The sequence below is a fragment of the Echeneis naucrates genome, chromosome 10, assembly GCF_900963305.1.
Source record: "Echeneis naucrates chromosome 10, fEcheNa1.1, whole genome shotgun sequence".
NCBI lineage: Eukaryota > Metazoa > Chordata > Actinopteri > Carangiformes > Echeneidae > Echeneis > Echeneis naucrates.
Window position 1 is genome coordinate 4,564,590 of NC_042520.1, and position 14,929 is coordinate 4,579,518.

The following is a 14,929-nucleotide window of genomic DNA, read 5'->3' on the forward strand; positions in this document are numbered from 1 at the left end:
ACAGTTTCATTTGTAGGTTTGATTTCTGCCGGCATCCAACCCTGACAGGAGCTTTTCATTTGGGCAAACAGGCTGAATCTGCAGGCTTCAATCTCCTCCACCGCCGCTGCTGCTGCTGCTGCTGCTGCACTTCCTGCCGATTTAGTCAATTACCTCGTGTACCTCTGAATGCGCTGCAGGGACCAACGTGTTCACTCAGTTTTCAGTGGGTGGTCAAGTCAACCTATGTGCTTTTTGGAGATCACCTTTAGGCAACTGAGAAAACGGGACGCTTGTGATGTAACAGCAAGCCACAGGATGATGAAAAGACTGATGTAACCAGACTGGCTCAGAGGTGGGATGACTGTAAGACATGGTTTGCTCATACCCTGGTATCCAGGCCAAATGTCTGGTAACATCTAGGATTGTGCTGAAAGTGCTATTTTTTATTTATTTAGTTTTTTTTTTTTTTTTTTTAAGAAATGAATTTTGTGTATGCACTGATACAAAAACAATGTGTGTATCTGTGTGTGTGTGTGTGTGTGTGTGTATGCGCGTGTGTGTGTGTGTGTGTGTGTGTGTGTAGGTATGTCAGTACACTGTGCATGTTGATTCTCTCTTGCTAGCTTTGATTTGAACCAACACTTGATAAGCTTTCACATGTGAAACATGATAATACTGGATTCAGAGTTCAAACACTCAACAACAGATGGGTTGTTTTAGTCCAGGCAGAGAAATGATGGGCTGACTTGGTTTCTCTTTTCGACCCCGGGCCCCCAGCCCAAACCCCCGACCCCCACCAGAGTGCAAACAGCTGAAGAAAGGAATACAAAAACAAAAAAAGAAAGAAATCTAGAGGGAAGGTGAAAAACAAGAGTCAAGTCAACCGTTGTTTCTCTCTGTCGTCAAACAAAAGTTTCGTATGTTGATTTTAACTTTGTTCGGTTTTTCCAAAGTAGAAAATGAGAAAGTGCAGATGAAGCTCAGCACATCATGATGCTGCTGTGGTAACAGGTGGGCTCTGCAGGTTTTTCACTCAGTGGAGGAGGGTGGGGGGGTGGGGGGGTGGAGAGGGGGGTAGTCTTAAGGTCTTAAGGAGCCGTGCCCCCTTCTAACAGCAACATCTATGTGGTTTTGTGTGTGTTTGTGGGGCCAGGTGGACCTCCCGGCGCTAGTTAGGTTTCTGTAGTCTTTTTCCAAAGTGCCAGGCTTTTTGTCATCGTCTTTGACCTTCTCTCCAACTCTTCTTTTTCTTCACAGTATTTTTTTTATTTATTCATTTATTTTTTGCATGCAGGGTCATTCAACCCCCCATGATGCTTTAAGGCAGGGGAGGGAGATGAGCAGAGGAATCTGCCGATCGGGATGGAGAGCCAAGTGGAGGAGGCAGGCACGTACGTAACTGATGATGAGTCTATTGGTTTGTGTCTCTTTAATCCTGCCCACCCCGAACCAGGGGGACTTCAAGTTACTGCAAGAGGACGTCCGCTGTTGTCCCTCACACTGCTGACACCTGTTCATCCTCTGTGGGGAGAGACGGGAAAAGACTGTCAGAGGTCACATTGACCAGCTCCATTTTTAATACAAGATAAAAAACGTTTACTTCAGTCAAAGCTGAGAAATGATGGAAGAAGCTGCTGCTCTATGTTGGAAGCAAACTCCTGCCCTCGGCCCTCCAGATGTGTCACGGCTCTGTCACGTCTGTGTCAGTTTCCAAAGTACAATGAAACTGGGCATTTGCTATAGGTGATATAATAACGTTTTTTTGTGACTGAGCTTTACTGTTCCAGCTTCACACTGTCTTGTATCTCAGTCTGATATATTTAGCAGAAAACCCGTCCTATGTCGTTTATTTACTTCCAAACACAAAAACACATCAGCAACCTTTAAACCTGCAGATCTTTGGTTCTCGCAGCTGAGATGGAGCATCTGGAGCCAGAGCTGGCTGCTCAGCAGCAGCATCTTATTTCACACACAGCTATATTTATGATAATTTTCACAAAATCAATCCATGTCTGCTTTGTGTTTGTCTTGTAACTTCACAGGTAATGAACGTGGAAAATGATCACCGGGGTAGTTTACTCATCTCCAGGGTGTTTCAAATCTGTTATTCGATTTTCATCTTGTACATCTCATCTTGAGCTGGAAAGGCTCCCTGACAGGCAGGAAAAGCTCCTTTAAAATGCTTTGGTAAACTGCTAGTACTGTCTTTCTTTCGCTCCTCATTCTTGTATCTCATTTTAATACTCCCCCCCCCCCCCCCAATGTAATAATCCTATGACAACTACCAACAGAACGCAGATGAAAAAAAATAACACTTTTGTGTTGACAGTGCAGATAGCTGTTTGGCAGGAAAATGTTATAAATGACTGCACATCCGGAAGAACGTGGAAAAGTCTCACTTTCAACAACAACATTTTTGTGACACACTCGAGCACATTTCAGTCTTTCAGTTCAATACCTGTAAACTACAATAAGACAGAGTTCAATCAGAGCCACTGTGGGTGAGGCAGACGTGTGTTGCTGCAGGAGAATGGAGGTGCATGTTTTCAGGCATCGTGTTTTGATTGCATGGGCGAGAGGATTCGAACATCACTGTGCCTGTTGATGGATGTTCGACACAGTGTGTGAGACGGAGGAGAGAGAGAGAGAGACAGAGAGAGGAGCAGGATGTGTGGTGGCAGAGAAGTGGTGAGTTTCTGATCCAACCAGTATGACTCATGCATGATGACACATTGTGAGTTAAAGGTGAGGGTCCCAATCCAAATGAACAATCCTCAAATCTTTAATACGTCATGTCTAAAGTTCGGCTGATGGAAAATTGTAATTTGAAATGGGACCAATCCTACTGGTGCTGTGGGAGGTTGTGTGAAGAAATGGTCAGTCTCAGTCCAAGTGCGTGTTCCTGATTGCATGCAGGTTCATTGCAATGGAGAGGGGGTGGGGGGGGGGGGGCAACCTGATAAATTAGTTTTTACCTGCCTTGGGGAGAGGGGCCCTGCCTGTTAACCCCCGTACACACACTCTCATGGTCTGGGAGTCTCAGGTGTATGCTGTGCCACTGGCTTTGGCTTCCTCAGAGCGACTAGTTTGGAAGACAAGGACTCACCCTCCTCTTCCTCATCGGGCTCTTGCTCCTCGGCCGGTGAGCGAGTGTGGTGGAGGCCGCCCGACCGCTGTTTCGCCCCCTGGTGGGCCTGGTGGGAGTCAGGCGATTGGGTAACCATTCGAGAACGCTGGAGGGCTGTGGTGTAGTCTGGTGGCCGGCGGCCCGAGTGAGTTGCTGCGGTTGTGGGAACAGACGGGCTTGGGTGTTGCCCTTCGGCGAGGTCGGAGATGGTTAGGGCAGTGTAGCCGGGGGGAGTCGGGGGAGGCTCACGGTAACGGCTTTCTTTCCGAGCTGAGGAGACACGACACAGATGATAATGAATCTGACCTAAATACCTGACTGGAATTGGATTAATGAATGAAACTATTCTTTTCAATTTTAGAGAAAATTTGGTTCTGGATAATAATTCAACAATTCAGTAATAAAAGCAACTGGACTGTGAAGTGCAGTCACTCACAAATGAGGCCTTTACCCCCAGCGGTGATGGGTGATGGAGATGGCCGGCTCAGATGTTTGGCCTCCTCCGACCCGGTGGATGTGATGCTACTTGTTTCTGGGTCAGCGTTGACGTCCTTCCCTCCTCTCCTCTTGATGGTGCCAGTGTCCCCCTCAGAGTCCTCTCCCCAGTACGCTGCTGAGGAAGAGGAGGAGCTGGCAGAAGCCCAGCTCCCCCTGGCCTGTGCAGCCCAGAGGGCAGCAGATCCGCCTAGAAATGACTCTGGTCCGCCAGGAGGGAGCCCTCCAATGCTGCCTCCACCCACACCAAAGGCCAGAGTCTCCCAGCTACGTCCCTGCTGCATTGTCTGAATGTTGTCATGAGAACCAGAGGAGCAGGAAGTCCAGGAGCCTCGGCCGCTGTCCGCAGCATCGAGGGAAACACGATCGCCCTGATCCTGAGTGAGTTCCTCTGAACTGGGCGAAGAGAGCACTGTTGGGCAGCCGGCGTAAATACCACGACAGTCCTGCATCGAGGAGTATGACCTGCGATAAGATACAGAAAAACAAAAAAAACCCCACAAGATGTATTAATGTCATTTTAAAGTGAGAAAAATAAAACCACACATCTTTGTCCTTAGTTTTCCTACCCCAGGCTGTACTGGTCTGGGTCAGTGGTGGCTCTGCGTTCCAGCCGCGGCCCCCCCATATGAGATTCCCCAACTCCAGAGTGACGGAGTCGCCTCTCCTCCTGGGCCATGTCGAAAGAGGAGTTACTGACCAGGCTGGAGCGAGAGGAGATCTCACTGTGACCAGAGTCCGAGTAGGCGTCTCCCATCCTGTTGTAACCTGGAAAAGAAAAAGAACATTTTGATTCCTTATAAACTTTGACCTGTAGAGAAAAATCCAATTATCATGTGAACCTCACAGCCATCAAAAATTTTATTTTGCAAAAGGTAAACTAGACCAGACTAAATCAGAAATAAAGGCTTCATAAAGGCTGAGAATGAAGAAGCCCTAACAGCCTCCAATGTGCTGAGGGGCAACCATCCACATTCCCACACACAACTCCAACGTCCTGATTAACCATCAAGAAAAGTTATTACAGCTTGGTTCCCTTCCCTCTCACACCATAAATAATCTCTAATTCACCATCTTATCTCAGGCAGTTTTTAAACGAGCCATCACACACAGTCTGAGGATAATTGTAGAGTGACATTTCCAGGTTAGCCAGCAAGCTCATCAGAAATGCATCAGACTCTGACTGAAGCAGCAGTTTATTTGTATTTCCACACAGTCCTGAAGAGTGTAGACAAGTTGATGAGCCAAGTGTGAGAGGGTCGGGAATCGCTTAAAAAAAATAATTGGTGATGACCACCCATACGTTTAGGTACATATTCTGTAGTTAGAGGCGACTGTCATCAAGCTCAGCTGTAGTTGAGTATCATATTTCTCAGCAATCATCAGTTTAAATCAATCCAGTCACCAGTAACACATAACTCTGTCTATGTGTGTGATGAATGGAAGAAATGTTGCATCACTCTCTGCACAAGTGTCACAGGAGACAGAGGTGCAGAGTGCCAAGAGATCTGGGTTAGTTTCTACAAGGTGATGTAAGATTTAATCTGGGGCTGACCAGAAGATGTGTGAAATCACAGGACCCTCAAGACTTCATTTACGACAAAAACGGTTTGTAAGTGAGTTTAAACTTCAGCTCAGGAAACAAAAGGTCTTTCTAGAAGAACTGTTATTCTGACTTGGAGCCCCTGGGTCTCCAGCTGCAGATGGACTGTAGAAGGCCTGAAGCCAGCACAGCTGCATGAAAGGATGGGGAATATCTTTCTCAATCGTTATTCCCTCATCATGCTGTCATCCAAAACGAAAAAGATCAGAAGAAGTACATGGACAATCACAGCGAGTGAACCTCTTAACCTGCAGGAGGCTCCAAAATGACATAATTACCTCCAGTGGGACATTTTGGTAACTCTTGTCCTGATAGTGGAACACAGTTTGAAACAAAGTTGACATTTAAAGCAATTCATGAGGGGACCACCAGATGGCATTTGTGGCACATCATGACAGAGGGAAGGAGCCTGGAGAGTAGTAGGAGGGGGTGTGTAGGGGGGTGGTGGTTATTGGCTTACTTACCCTTCTTTGGAGAGCTCTGGGGGGAGGTGGGAGGGGACGAGAGCTGGGAAGAGGCGTTGGACACTGTGTCCTCTGGCTGCCTCCGGTGCCTGTCGCTCCCCTCCTCCGACAGAGACAGGATCTTTTTCAGAGACTGGGGGGAACTGGTGCCTGTGGAAATTTGCAAATAGATGAGCAGAATTAGCATTAGGAACACAGCCATGCCCCAAGGTTGTCAAGATGCAAAGCTGCTTTGTCTGGGATCTTTTCTTTTTCCGTGTGCTTGTTGCCAGACAGCCTGTAGATGGCAGCAACGCCATGAAGAAACTGGAGAAGGCTGCCTGCTTTTGTCTGCAGATAACAGGATGTGGAAGAGAGAATGAGGCAATGGCCTCCACTCTGCTATCAGGAGAAATAATCAATAAACTCTATTTGTGGGAATAACGCATACTGGTATCAGTTAAAATACAGCTGAATTCGGTTTTTATGCTCAAAATACGTAAAATTCAGTTTTGTTTTGTTTTTTTTCCCCCACAGAGACTGTTGAGACCATCAAGAGCCATTGGAGATAGATGTAAAGAAATGAGTAATTCTTATTAAGGGACCCTATAGTATTGGTTGCTCTAATCAAATTATTCACATCTTACCAAAAGGCGGCAGATCCTTGACTGGCACTTTCTTTCTGGATGGGTAAAGGGCCACGGCTGGGACCTGGAGAGCCTGGTTTCCTTTGGCCAACTGGCCCCTTTGTTGACTGGCAGCTCTGGACACGACCGGGGAGGTGTCTGGTCGTTTCCCACCAGCATTCTTGGGTACTGAGTTGGGTTAGAAAATAAACATGTAGTAAAACAGACTTGCTGTCTAAGTCCACTGCTGATGGACAGTGAGGTTTGTTGCATGGATCAAATGAATAATGTGAAAATGTTGGCTCAGTCTTAAATCAAGTGTAAGCATCCTGTTACTACAGTGGTCCCACCCTGTCTGACTCTGGGCTGTGAATCTTTGGAAAGTGCATTTATCTAAAAAAAAAAAAAAAAAAAAAGAAAAGGGCCAAAATTATATTGGTGCATCTGTGTGTACAAAGCTGTATGAAAAACTCACGCGTACTGATGGAGGGTTCACACTGCAGTGACAGCGTCTGCAGGCTCTCCTCGTTCGTCTCCAGGCTGAGGTTGGACAAGTACTGCTTGACCTTCCTGGCCATCTGGGCGTCCTCATAAAGCTTTTTGGCGTTCAGGAAGGAGCTGCGACGCACCCGCTTCTTGTGCCCGCCTGTCTGGGTGACGTCGAGCACTGCCGCATTGGCACTACCCTGGCTTAGAGACCTGGTTGTACATGAAGGCAGTCAGACAGACACATGCACATAAACACACAGAGGAACGCAGATTTACACAGAGACAAGTGAAAAACACATAAGAGGGTAGAGAAAAAGACTTGTTAGGATATCTTTGGCTTCGAATGCTCCTACAGTTCATGATGAACATTTTGATCTTCTACTTGGCTGCACAGAGGCCGTGGTATTTAAACTAGGACATGCAGAGAGCAGCTTTAGGTATTCCTCTCAACACCAATACATTCCAGACATACCAGGCATTATTTCAGGAAGGGGGGAGGTTACAGTCAAACAGCACGGTAGTAGAGAGGGGGAATTTTACTTGTGACACGGTCATAGTTTACATTTCTGTGGCTTGAGTCAGAGCTGGTTGTAGTAGTAGTTAAAGCCTTTTTGGCACATGTTTAACCCAAACAGTAAAAGACAAAAGGCTTTAGTGTTAGTTAATGAGAAGCCATGCTCGTGCTCGTCAAATTGTTCAGGTTTCATTTCCTCCTGACGCTTTCTCTATGAACTGTGTCTTTTAAGTGAGACTGACGTCAAAAAAAAAGAAAAGAAAAAAAAGTTTCTGCACACTGCATTCACCACTGAAAAAAGAAATTCTCATAATTATGAGTTCAGTCTCTTGTGATTACAACTAAGCATCTCATATTTCTGAGACTAAGATGTCATTATTACCATAAAACGATCCCATCATTACAAGATTCAGATCTTGTAATTAAAAGGCAGTTTTCTCATAATTACAAGATGCTCAATCATGATTATGGGATACAGAAGTGAAAACATTTCCTTTTTTCTTTGTCTGAATGTAATGTGTGTGCGTATGTTTCCAATCAAATGCGCAATGATGTCCCATTAGACCACAAGAATGTAAAGCGTGATGTAAAAAAACTACTTTACATCCACAGTCTCTGTCTGTTTGGAGGTTTGATGCACAGAAAAAAACCTAAAAAGCCAGAAATGTTTTAACTAACGGTGCATGCACATTGTTAAGTAAAAAAGAAAAGAAAAGAAAACATCACAAGAGGTCACATTTGCTCTGCAAGGCGAGATTCTTTATTTATTATCAATTTTAGATGTATTGGTTTGGAACTGCGAAACAAGTAATATTCTGTGACTCTGAATGTATGCAGTAAATAGCTATGTCAGCACAAGTGACCTTTGTGCAATGCATGCCCTTAGGGTGGGGTCAGGCAGTGTTAATGGGAGGAATCAACTCAAACTGGTTAATGGAAAAAAGGAGAAAAGAAGCACGCAAAATTGCAGAATAAAGGGCTGTGGTGCAGGGAATGCAAAAACGCTGCAGGGTTACCAAACTTACCCTAAACTTCTCCATTTCTTCTTCCTAGAGGGTGGGTGCCATGAAAAGAGAAGCATGGGGGGCAAAGGGTGGATGAGTAGAGAGAGAAAGAGAGGAGACAAAGCTTAGGACAGGAAAGACCACCAAGATCCACCAAAGAGAAGCAATTTCACCAAAGAACCTCATGGAAGCGAGCAGAGAGGAAATCAAATGGCAAAAATCCACTAGGAGAAGACATCATTAGACAAAGACACACTTTCACAAGAGCACTGTGCATATTTATGCCAACAATGTGTATGGGGAAACAGTTGCTAGAGGAAACAGTTGCCAGAAGGGACAGCTGCTTGAAAGAAAAGCGTGATGCAGAAATCTTTACTGAATCTATGTGAACCGGTTAACCCCCACCCAATTTGGTTAGTCAGAAGTGTGCTGACTGGTCCTACAGGGAGGGTGAAGCATCGTGATCGTTCCGAAACATTCATCTTTGAAAGTTTCCGTACCTTGTCCGGAACATGAGGGCTGGGTCCATGTTGACGGACGCCATGCGACCAACATGGCGAATTTCTTTGGCAATCATTCTCAGCTTCTCAAAGTTCACCAGGCCGTCCACTTTTGAGTCATTGCCTGAGGAAGGGGCCAACAGGAAACTTAAATACCAGTGACTCACATTACAAGATGACAAAACTAATCCTGATCAGAACCACAGCAAGAGCAAACATCTGATTCTGGCCCAACAACCACACCAAGCCACAACTTTAGTTAAAACTAAGTTTGGACGAGGACCTGATATTTGGTTTTACTAGATAAAACCCATATTTGCAGGAAAATGTCTGATTTCTAAGGAAGCTGCATAAAACATCTGCAGTTGCTCCAAAAGGCAGTAAAGTAAGAATGCTATCTTTGGCTCTGTGTCATCTACCTTCATGAAGGAAGGTGAGGTCCTTCTTGATAACGGGGAACAGAGGGATGATTGGTGGCTGTAGGTTTTGACTATTGAGGACATTCCTGTACTTGGCCATATTTCTGGAGGGGTCGAAGAGGTCTTGCAGGTCCCCGAACAGCTTTTCATATTTGCTTGGTAGCTTTTCCCAAGTTCCCCTCAGTCTGGAGACTGGAGCCAGATTCAGACCGCTGTGGAGAGAACCAGAGTTTCCATGAGAAAGACTGCACAACACCAGCAAATTATTTGGCTATGACTCAGTTCATTGCTATTTTTCATTAGAGGTCGTTGCCAATATATTCTAAAATAAGCAATTCATGATCACATTAATACGACAGACAGCAAACTTTCTGCCTCTCACCTAATGATGGCAAACATGGAGTTGAAGTTCTTGCACTCTCTGCAGTGCAGGGCGATCTTGATGAAATGCTTGACGGTCTTCATACGTTTCAGCTGGTTGGGCTCTCGCGTCACCTCCGTGGCCACCCAGAAGGTCTCGTGATTGATGGCCTCCTCAAAGCGCTTCAGGCTGGCTGAGCCCGTCTTGGAGCGCAGCTTGAACAGGTCATCGATATATTCGGTGGGCTCAATTGCACAGAAAAGTTCGAAGGCCCGCATCGAGAGCTGAGTAGCCACCTCCACAGTGCTGAGTTGCAACAGAGAGATCTGGCCTTCTCGAAGGAGGTCTTGGGCGTCGTCATCTGAACATAATGTCTCTGTCTCCATGTTGCTCTTTAGGTAGTATCTGGTGAAGAAGGAGCAGATGCGTTTCAAAAGATTTTGTCAAGAACTATTCCACAACAAATGAAGTACGAATATCACACACTTGCTGCTTTATGTGTTTTATATATAACTTTACATCAATATCTATGATTGCCAGTACCTGCCGCTCAGCTGGATCCTGTCGGCTAGTTTAGACAGCTGGTCTGGTAATCGCCTCTGTTTGATGACGCCCTCTGGTGTGACTGACACCTCACACAGTGAATAAGCCTCCGGTGCTGCAGTCAGAGCAAACTCCCTGATTGCCTGGGCCACCACTTCCTTGGCTGTCGTGTCCTTCCCGATCATGATGTACCGAGACTGCTGGTCTGCCTTGAAAACTCGTAATACCTGGTCTGACATATCTGTGAACAACACAAGATGCTATTGAAGACAAAGCATTTTTCTAAATGGTCATTTCCCCGAATTTTCTTTTAGTGAAGACAGACCACCACCTTTTGTCACTCGCAAACTGCATTTCCCATCATTCATTTGACCAGAAACACCCCAGAAATGATGAGAAACCAAATCTATGTGACAAAAACAAGCACCCCATGTGGCTGCAGAAAACTGAAAGCTCAGTAATCAGGAGAACAGTGTTAGCATCAATTGCTTAACATCCACCAGCCTGAATGCAGATTAACTTTATTTACTCTACATCAGGAACTTCTTAATGTCTGACAGCATTGACAAAGACAGGGCTGTGCCTGGAGAAGCAGGATCATGGGGAGAGGATATACTCACTCAGTATGACTGGATCTGGGAGGACATAAACAACATGTGATGGACGGGAGTTAATAAAGATGGAGTAAAAATATAAGTTCTATAGTTCTGCCACTGCCTCTATGCAGTTAGCAAGGTGACAAAATGGACTGGAGGTCTGGATGATGTGACTATATGCTGTAAACTGTTAAATGAAAGACGGCAGCCGTCACAAACTTCCTCACAACATTTAGGCAGCTATTACTTAAACATCCCTGGTGTGCTAGCAAATGTCGCAAATCAATGACTTTTACAAAATTGCTCCATCGGTGTGATACCATAAGTTGATTTTGATATTTAAACCTGTTTTTGTTCCGGAGCTGTGCGCCAAACTGTAAACCTGCATGTAAACCTCAAGGTCTGAGAAGTTTCATCATTAAATTGAGATTCTTGAAAAAGATGTTCAGATGAAAACGGGACACAGACCATCTTGTGAACGATGAAATGTAAATGAAAAGCTTGAAGTGACCATCAAGGGAAACCATTCAAATATATTTCCAGAGAAAGTACTGTAGCAAAATATGGTGAAATCAATATCATGACCTAGCAGGTTATATTTTATCTTTGCTACCGCCGTAAAAGAAAAGTATATTATAATAATGCTGTCCCAGATCAGAAGGAACCAGCTCTCAGGGCTCTTCAATATTGAATTATCACACAGAATAAATAAATTAATAAAAAACAAAGTTGATTAACAGCATGGTTTCAAATGTTTCTTGTTGATTTACATGTATGACCTTAGTTGTACATTTTCAGCTATTTGTAAATGAGTATATCAAATGTTTTTTGTGAAACTACAAACACACCAGGCTGGTTGTTGAAGTCGAGGATGCGGTGGTGAGACTGCAGGAGGTCTGGGTTTGACGACGAGAGGTTTCCACTGACAGGCAGAGCCGGTGGGATCTGCTTGGACTGTTTCATCCCCACAATGCTGTCGTCCTGCGATTGGCCCACGCAAACGTCACTATGGAAGCAAGCGTGAGAGAGCGAGGGAGGGAGGGGTGAGACAGCAGTTCTCCCATGAAAAGGCAGAGGGCGATGTTCATGTTGGCAAGGCCTGGGAGGCGTGGGCTCCTCTGGCTGTGCAGAATATATTTCACATGAAACAGATCCACATTTCTCACCTAAGACTGGCTGACAGGTGTCATGACTGGCTCACATTTGGCTCAGTGAACAGAAATATGTACCTGTGCAAGACCATTAGAATAAAAAATTTACTTCCCTTCGGAAATACGGCGAAAAAACCTCACTACTGGTGTGGCTGATGAAACATCTTACGGCGTCTCTAATCACCGTACATGATATATATAGAAATATAGTATTAGGCATTTAAAGCAACGTCATTTTTCAGTGAGGCGTTCACTTAAATACGAATATCTTGACAGCACCATGACACTCATCGGGGGTCTTTTAGATTCGGCTCAGCAGAGAAGCAGGTTTGCAGTGTCAGGGGGGGGAAAAAAAAAAAAAACCTTCAGAGTTTTTATACAGTGAGGAAAGTGGAGACAAACAGCCAACTACTTCCTCTCTCAAAGAGATCAATCGACACTAGAGAGGAAAATCTTCAGTTTTACTGACATGAGATGCTTTTGGATCATTCTCCCTTTCAACGTCTTTTAGTACAAAGTAATCAAAGATAGAGTGCAATTTGCTGACACAATCCAAATGATGCCTGGATATTAAAATCTAATATCTCAAATGTGTAATTCACCACCATCGAGACCTGTCAACATGGAGAGCTCACCGGCCGCTTGGATGGTTCGTTCTGCTTGTAATAAAAGTCATCGCTCATGTCAATATGTTCTTACTTGTATGGTTTAGGAGGCAGGATGCTGGTGAGCGTTTTGTCAAAGATCTTCTTCAGCTTGTTGCGACCACCAACTGTGTTGGTCTTCGCCTTCTTGCTGACCTTCTCCAGGCCCATGACCTGCTCCACATCCACTGCCAGGTCTGGGATGGAGTAGCGGCTAGCCTTCTTGATGTCTCCAATCTTTGGAAGGTGGGGTGCCCCGTTCTTTCTGTCATGCTCTTCCTCACCATCCAAGTCGTGGTCTTGTTCTGGCCTCGTTAGAAGCTCTTTAAACACTGGAGGAGGGAGAGACAAAAAACAAAAACAATGAAGGGAGGAGTCACATTCTTGATATTACTGAAATTGGGTCAGTAATGGCTACCTATTGAGTTCTTGTCAGCTCTTCTGTTCCTCTTTTCAAAATACTGCTTTTAATGTCCACTATATAAAGTATACATTCAAAAATACAAACAAAAGAGTTTATTTTTTTCTGGACTTTGAATCAAAACGCTTACCTAGGAGGTTTGTTTTCACAGTTATGGACAAGTGGGTGTTATTCTTCAGAATCTCGTTGGCTTTGCTGAGCTGGACATTCTCAAAGTTCTGCCCATTGACCTCCAAGATCTGTGGGGAGAGGAAAAGACTTCATAACTGACTGAACATAAGATTACTCAAAGCAGCAGAAGGGATTATGCAGTAGTTTTTGTAGTTACCTCTGATTCTGATGCTAGAAAGTATTTTTTCATGGCAGTTTACTTTCCCTTTCCTAAATTTCCTTGTGATTTGTTGTGAGACAATTATCTATTAATCTGATAAATGTAATACAAATTGTACCGCCAAGTCTACAAAAACCTACATTTTCTTTTACATTTTTACATCAGTGTTTTTGTCTCCCATCTTTTAATCATGTTGTATAAAGAATAAAACAACATCCAGAGATAAGAGGTGGCACTTCAGTGTAGTTAAATAAATACAGTTGCGAATAACTCCTCTGCCTCACTCTTGAGCACACATTTCAAACTGCATGTGTATTGAACCTTGCAGTAAAAGGAACTTGCCATGACCCCTGAACTATACATCATCCAGTGAACAAAGGCCGGTGATAAACTGCCAAACGCTGGCGTGCTGTACATCACGACACTCAGTCCGACACAGGGTTTGACATTAACGTCAGCCACGCCGCCTTCAAATTGTCTTCACAGCTTGACCTCTGTGAAAGGGTTGGGTATTTGCCTTTAAACACAATGAAGCAACTACAGTAGGCTTTGCGACTTCCTCTTTAGTGGAAAAGGAAGTCACCTTTGGCTGTGGTGCAGGAACAGTCCATCCTCTGCTGCTAATTAAGACCAACTTACAAAACCGAACATCTGTTTTGGGATCAGCAGCGATTAGTGAGATGCTGAAGTTTTCTGCTGCTAATGGCCCAATGACAAAACCACTGAGATTAACACTAAAGCCTTGAAATGATCGGTCCGGAGCGAACGATGGCAGTAATTGACGCCGTTGTGGCTGTAAGAGAGTGAATGCGTCCAAGGATGTCAGCTTCTCTGCTTCCTTTTCGGGAAACAGCTGCAGGGGATGTTTGGAGTCAAGAGGGCTTAACTCGCATCCACACACCCTGAGGATGGTTTCAAGGATTAAGGGACTTTGCTTAAAGCCCTGAGGACTGCCGAGTGTGGAAATGTCTGAGAATTCAAGTTGCAAGTAGAATGCCAACATAGGAGGCCTGCAGCTACTGGCAAGTTCAATTGTAGACTTTTTTTTTTTTTCTTTTTCAAAAAGCCCTTTAATGCCAGTAAGAGCAAAATGTAAAACCCATTTCACAACAAAAATTTACTTAGACTGGGAAAAAAGTAATCAATTCAAGTACTGGTCTGTGTGACGGGAGTGATATCGCCTCACAAGTAGCCGACAGAAAGGAAAAAAAAAAAAAAATGTAGACTGCCGAAGCTGTATTCCTAGTTTTTAATCCCTGAAACTGAAGAGGAGCTCCAAAGATTTTAACAAACTGTAGACAGCAGAAGCAATGTTTACTGTGACCAAAAAAAAAAAAGCATCACCTGGAAAACAGCTCACAGGTAGATTGGGATGGTAATGCAATGATGAAGTGTCCTCAAGTGAGACACCAAACACACCATCCACAGTGGTGAAGAGCCAAATATCTTACCTGATCTCCACGCTTAAGGCCAGCTTCTGCTGCCTTGCTCCCAGGCTCCACAGCATCAATAAAGATGCGGAAACCTTTCTCCTGACCTCCCAGAAGGCTGAATGCCAGTGGAGAGTCCCTGGAGGGCTTGGTCAGTGTCACCAGCCGTGGCTTGGCTTTAGCAGCACATGCTATATTTAACAGTCTGAGGTGCCCACACATTTTCTGCAGTGATAAAAAAAAAACAACA

At 44.6% G+C, this 14,929-nt stretch overlaps 1 protein-coding gene across 6 annotated transcripts in view; it reads right to left on the minus strand.

Annotated features, from left to right (window-relative positions):
* Positions 1-396: 396 nt before the first annotated feature.
* rapgef2b (Rap guanine nucleotide exchange factor 2b) overlaps positions 397-14,929 on the minus strand; it is a 92,356-nt gene continuing 77,823 nt past the window's right edge. For 3 of the 6 annotated variants that reach the window (XM_029511833.1, XM_029511828.1, XM_029511834.1), the window contains 17 exons: positions 14,701-14,904; positions 13,049-13,157; positions 12,553-12,829; positions 11,551-11,708; positions 10,727-10,741; positions 10,107-10,347; positions 9,585-9,968; positions 9,203-9,414; positions 8,784-8,907; positions 8,305-8,328; positions 6,752-6,975; positions 6,298-6,465; positions 5,672-5,821; positions 4,174-4,372; positions 3,546-4,069; positions 3,089-3,379; positions 397-1,503 (listed from right to left, as the gene is read on the minus strand). In XM_029511833.1, coding sequence (XP_029367693.1) covers positions 1,478-1,503; positions 3,089-3,379; positions 3,546-4,069; positions 4,174-4,372; positions 5,672-5,821; positions 6,298-6,465; positions 6,752-6,975; positions 8,305-8,328; positions 8,784-8,907; positions 9,203-9,414; positions 9,585-9,968; positions 10,107-10,347; positions 10,727-10,741; positions 11,551-11,708; positions 12,553-12,829; positions 13,049-13,157; positions 14,701-14,904 — 3,330 coding nt within the window. In that variant the 3' untranslated portion in view covers positions 397-1,477. The remainder of the gene's footprint in view (positions 1,504-3,088; positions 3,380-3,545; positions 4,070-4,173; positions 4,373-5,671; positions 5,822-6,297; positions 6,466-6,751; positions 6,976-8,304; positions 8,329-8,783; positions 8,908-9,202; positions 9,415-9,584; positions 9,969-10,106; positions 10,348-10,726; positions 10,742-11,550; positions 11,709-12,552; positions 12,830-13,048; positions 13,158-14,700; positions 14,905-14,929) is intronic. The other 3 variants (XM_029511831.1, XM_029511829.1, XM_029511832.1) reach the window with 3 other exon arrangements.